This window comes from Stegodyphus dumicola, chromosome 5 (genome assembly GCF_044657685.1).
Source record: "Stegodyphus dumicola isolate Sdum_Otavi_A_Nest chromosome 5, ASM4465768v1".
Classification (NCBI taxonomy): Eukaryota; Metazoa; Arthropoda; class Arachnida; order Araneae; family Eresidae; genus Stegodyphus; species Stegodyphus dumicola.
Genome location: NC_140772.1, coordinates 79,825,841 through 79,838,045, shown reverse-complemented (window position 1 = coordinate 79,838,045; position 12,205 = coordinate 79,825,841). Strand labels below are relative to the sequence as shown.

General features: G+C 34.7%; 1 protein-coding gene across 1 annotated transcript; it reads right to left on the bottom strand.

The window, feature by feature from the left end:
- Positions 1-10,053: 10,053 nt before the first annotated feature.
- LOC146997147 (zinc finger BED domain-containing protein 5-like) lies at positions 10,054-11,310 on the bottom strand. Its single transcript, XM_085817820.1, has one exon. The coding sequence runs from the start codon at positions 11,308-11,310 to the stop codon at positions 10,054-10,056; it is 1,257 nt and encodes a 418-aa protein (XP_085673946.1).
- Positions 11,311-12,205: the final 895 nt, after the last annotated feature.

The following is a 12,205-nucleotide window of genomic DNA, read 5'->3' as shown; positions in this document are numbered from 1 at the left end:
TCTTGGCGATATTTGTTTAGTTAAAATTCCGGGTGGGCTATACTAAAGCTGTGCGCTCTTTTCCTTCAAAAAAATTATAAAACTGCTTTAAAATTAATTCTGAAGAGAATTTTTCGTGGCGTCTGTACGAACGTATGTACGTATCTCGCATAACTCATAAACGAGTAGCCTCAGAACGTTGAAATTTTGTATGTAGGACTGCTATAACATGTAGATGTGCACCTCGTATTTTGGTTGCAATCGGCCGCACCAAACGTATATAAATATATTTATAAATATATCCACTCTGTTACCCGGCTCAGTGATCTCAGTTTCTTTACTCTTATATGTTTGTAAATTGTACATTTTTTGCTTTAAAAATAATTGAATTATGCTGTTTTTATCTTCCGGTTAAGGATTTTATGCCTTTAGTAAATCTGCGTGCAATATTTTTAGAATTATCAGCAATTTTAAAGTTGTTTAATTGCCGCTAAGCCTGTTTTTAATGGCGGCCATTGATGTTTGTTTACATTTGAAACAGGAGACTAGTGGATTTGTTGCCAATCTAGAGAAAGTTAGCTTCGCAACAACAAAGATAACGCATTCATTTATTATTGCCAATTAAATCATGCTTAATTCTTTCTGGAATTTTTTCGAGGAAATAAGCGTTTGAGATTTACTTCGTAATTTTTAATGCAGATATTTTGAGTTCTTATGTATTTTTCCCTTCTCGCGAAGTGAGAACTGAATTAATTAAATGAGAAATACTCAATCGTCTGAGAAGAACTGTTTCTTTTTTGTTTTGTTTGCTTAATTTCTTTTATACATAGTTCTAGCTTTATTATAGTATTTGAATAGAACATGGGGCAACGATTAGATAATTCTTTAAATGATATACATTTTGTGCATTCTGAGTTATAATATGAATGAAATATATAGTGTTAAGTAAGCCTAGCGCCAGAGTGTCGCTATGGTAAATAAAGTGAATTTTAAAAAAAATGCATTTATTCTATTGTGGTTTATGCGCTGTCGGCGAAGTAGGTTTAATTCAATCTAATAAGTTTAAATAAACTGCAAGAAAAAGTGTGTATAATTTAATATTCCGTACAAGGAAGTCATGTAGTGTACACATCAGATTATTTTTTTATCGTAAATATAGTTTCGAAAAGATTGTTATTTCTGACTTAGTTTATGGTACTCCTCTTAAATCACTGCTTTCAGTTACTGCCACGGAGATATGCTTCGTTCTCGAATTTTCGATTCTTGTTCTTGACAAATATGTTCAATAGGATTAATATCTGGCGATCGGGTTGGTGTCTTAATTACTTCTGGACGCTTATATAACAGTCCGAGTCTAACATTGTACGCAGTATGCTTTGAATCACTGTCCTGGTAGAATTTAAATCTACTTTGTATAATTTTTGTAAGTTTTTGTGTTGACGATGCCAAATTTCGCATCAAGATGTCAAGGTACTTATACTGATTCCTAATAACATCTATAAACTCTATATTACTAACACTGGAATGTGCCATAGATCCCCATTATGTAAACCTCTTTTCCGCCGTGTTTAACACTTGGTACTGTTTCTCATCCGAAATTCGTCTGTGGGTTTTCTTCACACCAGCACTCACCATCTGAGCCAAAGGTATTAAATGTGCCTTCATCAGCAAAGAAAACATTTTTCCAGTAGTTGGATGTACTTTTTTCTGAGAAAGCCAGTCGAAGCTTTCGTTTTTTTTTTTTTTTTTTTTTTTTTTTTTTTTACTGACATAAAATTTCTTCTTGATACTCGCGCATGATATCCTGCAGATCGCGTTACTCTGCTTACAGTTTCTGGATTTACTCATGTTCCATATAATTCACGAAGCTCCGCAATACGTTTAGAAGCACACAGTCATGGATTCTTTTTAATATACCTTAAAATAAAGCATTTCAATCTATCAGATAACTTGGATGGTCTTCCATTTCTTTTGTTGTGAATACATTTTTGTTTCTCATAACGCTGAATAATACTTGCATAATTGCTTAAATTAAATAAATATGCAATTTTGTAATATATTTCCCTTTCTTTTGATGCAAACTGTGTTTCCTTTCGTAATCGAGCCATTACAGAAAAAAAAAAAAAAAAAAAAAAAAAAAAAAAAACAGTATTTTTAAAAAGAAAATTTGAATTATAAAAGCAAACGATTTCTAGATTTTTTGCTTAGATTCTTTTTCCAAACTAATTCCATAAAATTTCGTTTTTTATTTATTGCAAACGATTTGAATTAGAAATTATGAAAATGCCCGATTAATTTTGTAATGCCCTTTTTTTCATTTCAGCTTGACTAATAATTTTTTAAATTTACTATTTTACATATTCAAATTTATTTAGTACAAAGAGTGATCTAAGAAATATGCAGTCGAAAGGAAAACATTCTTTGTTAGTCTATTACAAAACGCTTTCTAAAAAAATGAGTAAAATAATCATTTAAAACCAAATTATTTGTATCGGTAAAGTCACGTAGGAAGAATTTTTTAAGAATACTTTCCATAAAATCTTCCTGAAAGAGAGTCGGTTGAATATAATCTGTTTACTGCCTTTAAAAATTCCGATTATTAAAAGAAATCGGATTTCGGTAGAATATGATTTCCACGCCTGAAATGACATCAAAAGCTTGTTTTTCTGTTTAAAAAATTAAACACAATCATTTATCGATCGAAATAAAGCTTGCGTTTAAACTTAACACTTGTAAATTAATGACATTTTTAATATTATAATACAGACAAATAAGGAAAATACTGAATTTTATTTTCTGAAATGAAAAATGTATGCATTACAAAAATGTTGCTGTTCAGCGTTGTGTAACTTTCATCAAATTTAAATTTTATTGAAAAGAACGGTTTTCAGTAGCTTGTCAGTGAGCATTCAAAAACTGTTAAATGCTGATCCGCATACAAGAGTAAGTACACTTAAGTAAATACTAGTTTATTTAAAATGATTCAGGTTTAAGAATGTTCCATCTTACTAATTCTTTCTAACTTTTATAGACCCCATTTTAATATCCACTGTCCGTAATACATAAAAATCTCTGCTAGGTTAATTTGTTTTAGATTTTTTGGAATCTGTTATGTCCATGTATTTTTAACCAAGTTATTGATTTCTTTCTTTTCAATTTCATGAACTTTGCATTAAAAATAATACTAAGAAGAAGATATTTTATTTTTCTAATTCCTTCTTGAAGTCTTCCCAGGGGAAATTTGGAGCGAAGTGTTTTATTTTTAATAACCTTTGAAAAGTTTTTTTTTTTTTTTTTTTTTTTTTTTTTTTTTTTTTTGTAAAATGATGCTTCGCTTGTCTCAAACTGAACTAAAATTAGCCAGTTATGTTCTTTCTTTATTAGCAGGTTTCTTTCAAGAACCATTTTACTTTACTCTATTATATAATCAATATCATTTCTCGAGATTTTGATAAGATCTGTGTTCTGCATTTTACATTGTTTCATTTGACAGTGAAATGTTCTTAATCAAAGCAATGAATTTCAGTTTCCATCTTTTATCACTGTTTAATGTTTCTTGACATTACTTATAATGGAAACTGAATAATGCAATCTTAAATAAAAAAAATGAAAGGTGAAGCAGCATTTTATTTATTTTAGGAATGTATGTATTTAAATAAACTGCTATAAAATTTAAACAATAATTAGAAACAAAAGACCATAAATCGTATTGTTTTCCAGATCGAAGCGTGAAATTTTCACATTAATTCCACATTATATCAAAGTAAAAAATGCAAGAATAAATGTTATGTAAATTTAGAATAATCCATTAATTAGTTATGATTAAATTGATATTTAATTAGCTATGTATGGAAATATGTTGACATTCAAAGCGTGAAATAAATAAATCATTGATTTCTCCGATAAAATCACAAAGTTATCAGCTCTTTCTCAATGAGTTTTAAATAAAAGAAAGATTTAAAAATTCCCTGGATTCCTATTGGAACATGAAGGTTTCTTAATTACAGGTAAGGTCTGTGAAAAAAAAATTCATTTCCGCAAATTTAAAAAAGAAATATTACAAGAGAGTTTTGCAGAGCATTAGAAACGAAATTAAAAAGTAAAAACAAACCTTCTCCAAAACTATGATTAAAGAAATTCAAAGTCCAATAAACATGTTGTGTTTCTAGTAATATAGTTAACAAAGCACGTGCTTGCAACGAAGGTGAGATGTTTGCAACTGTAAAGAGATAGGTATCACAAGTTCTGTGTAAATACAGAAAACATATTCGAACTAGTAAATGAAATGATAATATATATATATATATATATATAACATTCCAGTACTTTGTCATAAATGTAGTTTAGGCAGACATACTTTTGAAAACTTGAAAACACCGGATGTATTCTAATGTAACCTTATAAGGTATTTCTCCCGCCTTCTTGGCATGCCTTCGGGGTGTGGTGGTCTGCACTCTGGGCGCGTATTGCAGAGGTCCGCGGTTCGACTCCCGGCGAAGGCGTTGCTAATTTTTTTTCTTGCCTGCTTCCAAAAATACCTAATGTCTCTACACGTTACGTTACTTGCAATAGATGATGTGTAATTTTAAGGAAAGTTTCCAAGTATAGGAGTTTGATGTTAACAATAGACTAGGATCATCGTGACTGAAAGTAAACTTTTAGCAGAATATTTACTATATTATTGTAACTACTCAACATTGTTACAACTATGATAGCTTCAGTTTGTTTTCGTGCTGAAGAAAATAATTTCAAAATAAGCAGTGATCATGTAATTTCAAAGCAAATTTCAAATTCGTGAGTAGTTGTATCAATGCTGTCATAGTGAAGTGTATATATATTTCATTCCAACACTGTGTAATAAGCTTTGAGTGGAGAACTCATTTTATTTTTACAGATTTCATCCTGTAGGATCTAGGTTTCTAAATGAAAGATTTACGTTTACGTTCCGATTTAGTTAAAAAAATTTTCTTAATGATATCATAATGAAGACCGTGATAGAAAAAATTTGTAAAATCTATTATAAAATACACTCCAGCTCAAACATTAAACAACAAAGGCAGAGAACAGAATAAAACAAAAATACTTTAATGGATATGCATGAAACTGATGTAATAGGTTGGTGTGGCATTACTAGACCACACAGCAAACAATGAAGCAAAGACATATGCACACATATGTATTATGAACATAAAATCGCGAACGTTCCGATGGGTCGAAAGAATTTGCAATGGAAACATCACGCTAATAATGGGTATAAGAACCTCTAGCTCAAATGCATATTTGACAAAGTGGAGGGCAAGCTGGCAATAATGTCCTTGATCGCTTGCTGTGGTAGTAGCGCCCATTTCTGCAATAATGCATGTCGCAACTCGTGGAGCGTGCCTGGCGGTACACTGCGGTCTGCTATCCGTCTTCCCAATATGTCCCAAACATGCTTTATGGGATTCAAGTCCGGCGACCTAGCATGCCACGACCGATGTGGAATGGATTCACTCTCCAGGTAACTCAGTAACACTCGTGTTCTATGTGGGAGGACGTTATCGTCCATAAATCATTGCAGCTATAAAAGAACGTACGAGAGGGTGTAGATCGCGATATTGGACTGCTATGACGGAACCACCAGGAATCACGCAGTAGTCGGTGCTGTATATACTGGCATTTCATATAATTTATCACAAGCAGTATGACTTAGCTTTGCTAGTCCCATAAGCTGAGGACTACGTAAAACTTTCTAGCCGATATTTTTCTTATATATCATAGTTTAATATTTAAATTTTAATTTGACGTTGCTTTCTGATAATCCCACATGTAGCGGAGAACGTTTCTGTTAATACAAAAGTTATGTCTATTGTTACGCGGAAGAACTAATACAAAAGTTTATTTTAAACCTTTTTCAATGTTTAGGGTTATTTCACTAGAAGATAAGACGGAACAAGAAGCCTTCCGACTATCTTCACAGAGCCACAGTTAACATAGTTATGTTCTGTACAATGTAAGATCATTTTTACATTTGTTAAAGAAATTAAGAGATTTTCCTGTTATTTATTTATAAAACATAGCAGAATATTAGACATCGACTGACATCTATTAAATGACAGAGGTTGTAGGGTTTCCTTCAGTTCAATTAACCAATAATTCAGAAATTTGTTATCTTTTCTGAAATCCTCAATTTCCCTCTCATTTCATTGCAAGGATGCAAATTTAAAGTTAAGTGAAATGAGTATTTAAAACAGGTGAATCTTGGAGTTTATTCAGAGCCTGTTTTTGCTAGCCAACTCACGTTACGCGTATGTCCTTGTTGTTACACGGAGTTCCTAATACGCCTCTTTGGCCATTTAAATAATTATCACGCAGGGTAGGTTGTCGAGTCAGCCCAGTTAGCCTTAACTTAAAGTGCTAACCCAGCACTACTTTTCAGTCTTGAAATTATTGTAAAACGATTCTTAAGTTCCACCGCAAGTTGTCGGTGTTATTGTAAGCACGAAGTGCGAGCCCTTCTGTTCATAATTGATTATAATGAAAGGTTATTTTTACCCTTTTTTCGTGTTGATATCATTTCGAGGAACATGTCTCGAGCCGGAACATTTTCGGACGAGTTTTAAAATGTTGCTCGTAGCCGGGACATGTTCCTCCTAGCTAGACGAAACATTTCTCGGATTCTTAAAGTCGTGCTGCTAGAATCTCGTTTCTCGGAATTGTCCCGAGTAAGCGCGCGCTTCCATAGAAGTGATAGGGCCATTACACCTGCGCGAGAAGTAGCCAGGATCTTTTCTCGGAAGCCTACCGCTCAAAGCCGTGCTGCTAGAATCTCGTTTCTCGGAATTGTCCCGAGTAAGCGCGCGCGTCCATAGAAGGGATAGAGCCATTACACCTGTGCGAGAAGTATCCAGGCTCTTTAGTAGGATCTCATAGAGTTTTTGCGACCAAAGAGAGTACGATCCTACAAGGTTTTACGTGTTAAAAATCATTGTTTGGCAGATTTCTCTTTTAACTTGTCATGTTATGTTACCTGTATTTTGTTACACTTTTCTTAAGATAATTGGTATAGCCAATTAGTTTCTGAAAATTATTCAATTATTACAGGAATGTGAAGCTTTCGTATAATTTAAAAGATATATTTTCTATACACAATACTTTTCATGCGAGTTAAAAGTATAGGATCGACTGTAAAAAGAACAATAATACATAAATTAATATATTTTATTTATTTTCTACGCCTGACCCTTCATTGGTCTTGATAAAAGCAAATTTATTGGAAAATGGAATACGAACACGAAGAAGGTTTTGTGCTAAATAAACAAATTTGGGTGGCGTGTATTCATTGTTGAAAGATGACGTCTATTCAGATTTCATGCTAGATGAATACGTATCACACTTGTAGAGCCACTATAAGTATGCAAATATTTTGTACTTAAAAAAGCGATGTAAACTTGATTTGCTTTATTTATCTTTCAGAATGGACGTGTCATCGAGATTTTAGTCAAGAATGCCTTAAGAAAAGATGAGGATAATGAAGAAGGCATTATCAACAGCTTACAGAACTGGAGCGATGCAGTATAATTAAGCTAAGAGAAGCAATACTATTTTTTCGAGGCAATGCAGAAAGGCTTGGGATGAGTACGTTGTGATTCCAGTGGTAATGGGAAAGTATTTTCTTTTCCTTTTCGTTATCGACAGAAAAGCTGGTATTTTGGGTAGGTACTCAAGATGGCAAGAGTCCTGCCACACATGTGCCACCATTGAAAAAGAAGATCGCCGCATATCTCCTACACATCGCATTGCATCTTCAACCCAAGTAGCACACGACGTCGCAAACTGGTCTGAGAGGTTGCAAAGTGGTTGTGGTAACTTTTACTACGTCTTTACAACGTTGCGAAGACGCAAAATATTTGCCGTTGCATCTTGGAAATTTGTCGACGTCGCTGAAACGTCATGATATGACCGATATTAGACGTGGTCGTTTTAGCATTTTTTTTTAGTTCATCAGCATTATTTTTAGAATGAAAAGAGACTAAATCTGCCCTTTCAAGAATCTGAAGTCCGCATAAGGTTTACTTTGCAATGTTTCATTACTTTATTTCATCCAAATATATTAATCTAAGGTAGATTCATCTAATGAAATGTATATACTTTTGATTTATTCAATTTAATTAGTACTAAAAATACGTGCTAAATAATTGTTTAAAATTTTGTTAAAATAATTAAGACTTAAAATGTTTTTATAAATATTAAAGCAAAATATTTAAAAATGAAACTAATCTATAAAGTAAGTCATGCATTTTATATACTAAAAAAATCATATTTCCGAAATCAATGAAAATCACGTGTTAGCAACTATTTCTCTACTGAAATATGACTTTATTTCTTATTTTTTGAAGCAAGGACGAATTCACGGCTGTCTAATATATATGAGGGAAGGAGAAGCAGACCTGTACTTATTTACTAGATGCTTATATAACGAACATCTCGAGATTTGCGAGTTTGGGCTAGCTGCCAAATTCGAACAAGCAACTGTGCAATTAATTCAGATTTTAGCAATTCTTTCAAGTCATTGGGTAAAGATCCCATCTATAAGGCGTTTGAAAAGACTTACTTCGTGTTTGAAATTGAATGAAGCAATGGCTGATATAAATAATATTGCTTATATTAAAAGTAAATGTAATGCACTGTCAATCAAAGAACGCATTGTGAATCTTCTCATTGATCTGTATCTTATTGACTTCAATTGCTCAAACATTCGAGATTTTTTGACACGAAATTAACACAGCCAAATGTAACTCGATTATTTGAGAGAGATCTGCGAGTCTTGCGGTCTGTAGCGGCCATACCATTTACTACAGATTATTGCCATCTGCGATTTCGGTGGAGTTAAGCTAGAGCTCATCGGAGGGCGCAACGCAAATTTCTTGTGTTCTATTATGAGAGCCTTTTATGTCTTGGTGCCAGTGAAGGCCGTATTTTAGTTAGAAGAAGGCCATCTCAGCGCTTGGGCCTAAGCTACTTGCTGTGTAAACATATTGGTCCTACACTACAACTTTACAGACTGGGGAGCAATTTCCAGGGAAAAGAGGAGAAATCTTACCGTTATCCCACACACGTTGACAGCACATTTGCACGTCAGACTAGTGCCTGTATAGATTGTGCTGGCATTCTTGAGCAGCATCCGCGGAGGAATTTTCCAACAAGCTAACTCCAGTCCCCATACCACTGCAAATACTTTGAGTGCTCTACAACAGCGTTTCCCAACCTTTTTTGGCCAAGGCACACTTGTCGCGGGGAAAAAAAAATCACGAGGCACACCACCATTAGAAAATGTTAAAAAATAACTCTGTGCCTATATATATATAAAGTAATTCTCTTGAATAGGAATCAAATAAGCACAAAGAAAGTATTTTATAATTACTTTATTATGAAATATTAAGTAAACAGAATAGTGAAAAATTATAAAATACTTTCAGTGCGAAACCTGGGCCTGTTTGGCTGAACACAAAGCTGACATTCTGGCTGGAATCGAAGAAAGACACACACGTAGCTCTTCATCAACAGTTCTCAGTCTCTCTCTGTATTTGGTTTTCACAGCAATCATGCTTGAAAAGCTAATCTCACACAGATATGTAGTGGAAAAAGGGAGCAATGTCAAAAAAGCTTTGTTTGCCAGAAGGGGGAACTCCTTGGCAGTATCCAAACAAAAAACTGTCCAAAGGTAGATCAGCAAATCTTAGCTTGCAACCACGATTTTGTATCAGTTCAATTAGTTCCTCCTGCTCCTGTAAAGTCATTTCCTTTCCAACAACTGATGCTGAGCTATAAGGGTCCTTAACCCAGTCAAGGCATTCAGTGGAGACTGAAGAGAAATAAAATGACAACTTCTCCTCAAGAGTTTTTAAATGCTTAACTATTATCTCACACAGTGCAGCAGTGTGAACACCTTGCCATTGCATGGTGAATGTGAACATTTCAAGACTGCCACTTTCCACGTGTTGATACCAGAGTTGCACCTTTGAACGGAATCCATTTATTTTATCTGTACTTGTAAGCAGGTTTTCATTTTGGCCTTGCATTCGGGTGTTCAATTCATTCAGATGATGAAATATATCTGCCAGGTATGCCAGCCTTGCACACCACCCATTCACCACTTGCAAGCTGCTTTGCGTAATCTGACCCCTCATTTGTCAGAAACACTTTAAGTTCCTCCCGCAGCTCATACACACGAACCAAGACCTTGCCACGCGACAACCACCGGACCTCCGTATGAAACAGCAAGGTTTTATGCTTTGCTCCCATCTCCTCACACAAAGCTGCAAATATGCGACTTTTCATGGGTCGTGACTTTACAATGTTTACCATACGCACAACATCATCCAACACATGAACTAAGGCTGATGGTAAAGTCTTGGCTACGAGGGCCTCGCGGTGTAAAAAACAATGCGTAATAATCACATCTGGATTTCTTTCCTTCACTCTGCTTACAAAGCCTTTGGTGCGCCCGACCATGGCTGCAGCTCCACCGGTGCAGACACTTGTGCAGTTTTCCCACTTAAGTCCTCCTTGTTCAAGGTATTCTGATGTGACCCGAAAAATTTCTTCTCCTGTTGTTTTTTCTGGCAATACCTTGCAAAGAAAGAAGTTTTCTCTAATTGCATCACCATCAACAAAACGCACATTAGCTAAGAGTTGAGCATGTCCACTGATATCAGTAGACTCGTCAAGTTGCAATGCAAATTTCTCACTGATACGGATCTTTTCCAAAACCACACTTTCGATGTCTGCAGACATGTCATTAATACGTCTGGAAATTGTGTTGTTTGAGAGAGGGACTTTGGCTATTTCCTTTGCTGCTTCAGGTCCGAGCATCTCCTCTACAATAGCTTTGCAGGCAGGAAGTATTAATGTCTCTGCCACAGTGTGCGACTTTTTTGTCTTGGCTATAAGTTCAGCAACTTGATAGCTAGCTTTAAGAGCTCTTTCATTTACCTTTGTTGTTTTTCTCATAAAAGTTGCCTGTTTCTCCATGTTGTCACGCAGGCGAACAAAATAGTCCACATTCTTGTTTTGAAGCAAAGGGTGTTTCGTTTGGAGATGGCGTTTAAGTTTGCTTGGGACCATAGCACTGTTAGCTAGCTTTTCACCACACACCACGCACAGTGGAGTTGGTTTGGGTTCATCTCCAGTGAAAGTAAATCCAACTGAAATATAGCTTCGGCTATATTGCCTTGCGCCAGAGAATTTAACCATCTTTGCTTTCTTTTGACCCCCACTCATACTCGGGCTCTCATCTGGCTCCAGATTTTGTTCGGAGTCCACTTCTTTCCTTTTCAAAAACTTGTCCATCACTGCAGTATCAGTGTCTCTCTCCTCACAGCAGCCGTTGTCTCTCTGACACTGTGTGAGGCGTCTGCCTGCGTCTCATGGGGGCGGGGACACGGCGGACACTTGTCAAGATTGGCAGGGGGAGGAGTTATAGCACTGCACAGCCAACACCTCCTTATAGAAGGAAGCCGGGACACTGGATTGTGACGTCACGCGTAGTCGTCTATGTCGAAACCCCGAGAGAGCAACGAAACAAAACAGGCTGCGCGCTAGTGCCGTACTTAACGTTGATTTCACTATTTGATATAGATACTTGGGTGGGATTTTATTCAGAGATTCAATTATATATAATGAATAATTTAATTACTTCAAAATTTAACACAATAAAATTTGACATAAATTTAAGAATTTTTTGTTTCTTATTTCTTGACTTTAATGAATTATACTTCCTTGTAGGTTTCACAGCAGCATTTAAAAAGTTAAAAATCAGCCATACTAACTCAAAAAAGGAATTTCTGACTTTTCCCTCATAATTTAATATTGCTTTATATTTTTCTAATATTTATGAAAAAAACCCAAATTATCTGCATACAAACTATTACTTATCATTTCATTTTTCTTCCAATCAGTAATTTGTCTTTAAAAGAAAATGGTATAAAAATGCACTAAATTTTGTCTATAATATGCTATGTGTCTTGCAAGTTTCAAATAAATTAGTATATCAGAGGTTTGCTGAGCAAATAATTCAATGTGCAATTTAAAATTATTGCTTAAATCTGTAGAACCAATAATATTAGTTGTATATGTACTTAACTGTATTGTGTTAGTTATATAGCTGAACTTGAAAATAAAGATTCACAAGTGAAAAATAAAAAAATTTTATTTACAATTTTATGCAAGCAGTCAGCATAACAAC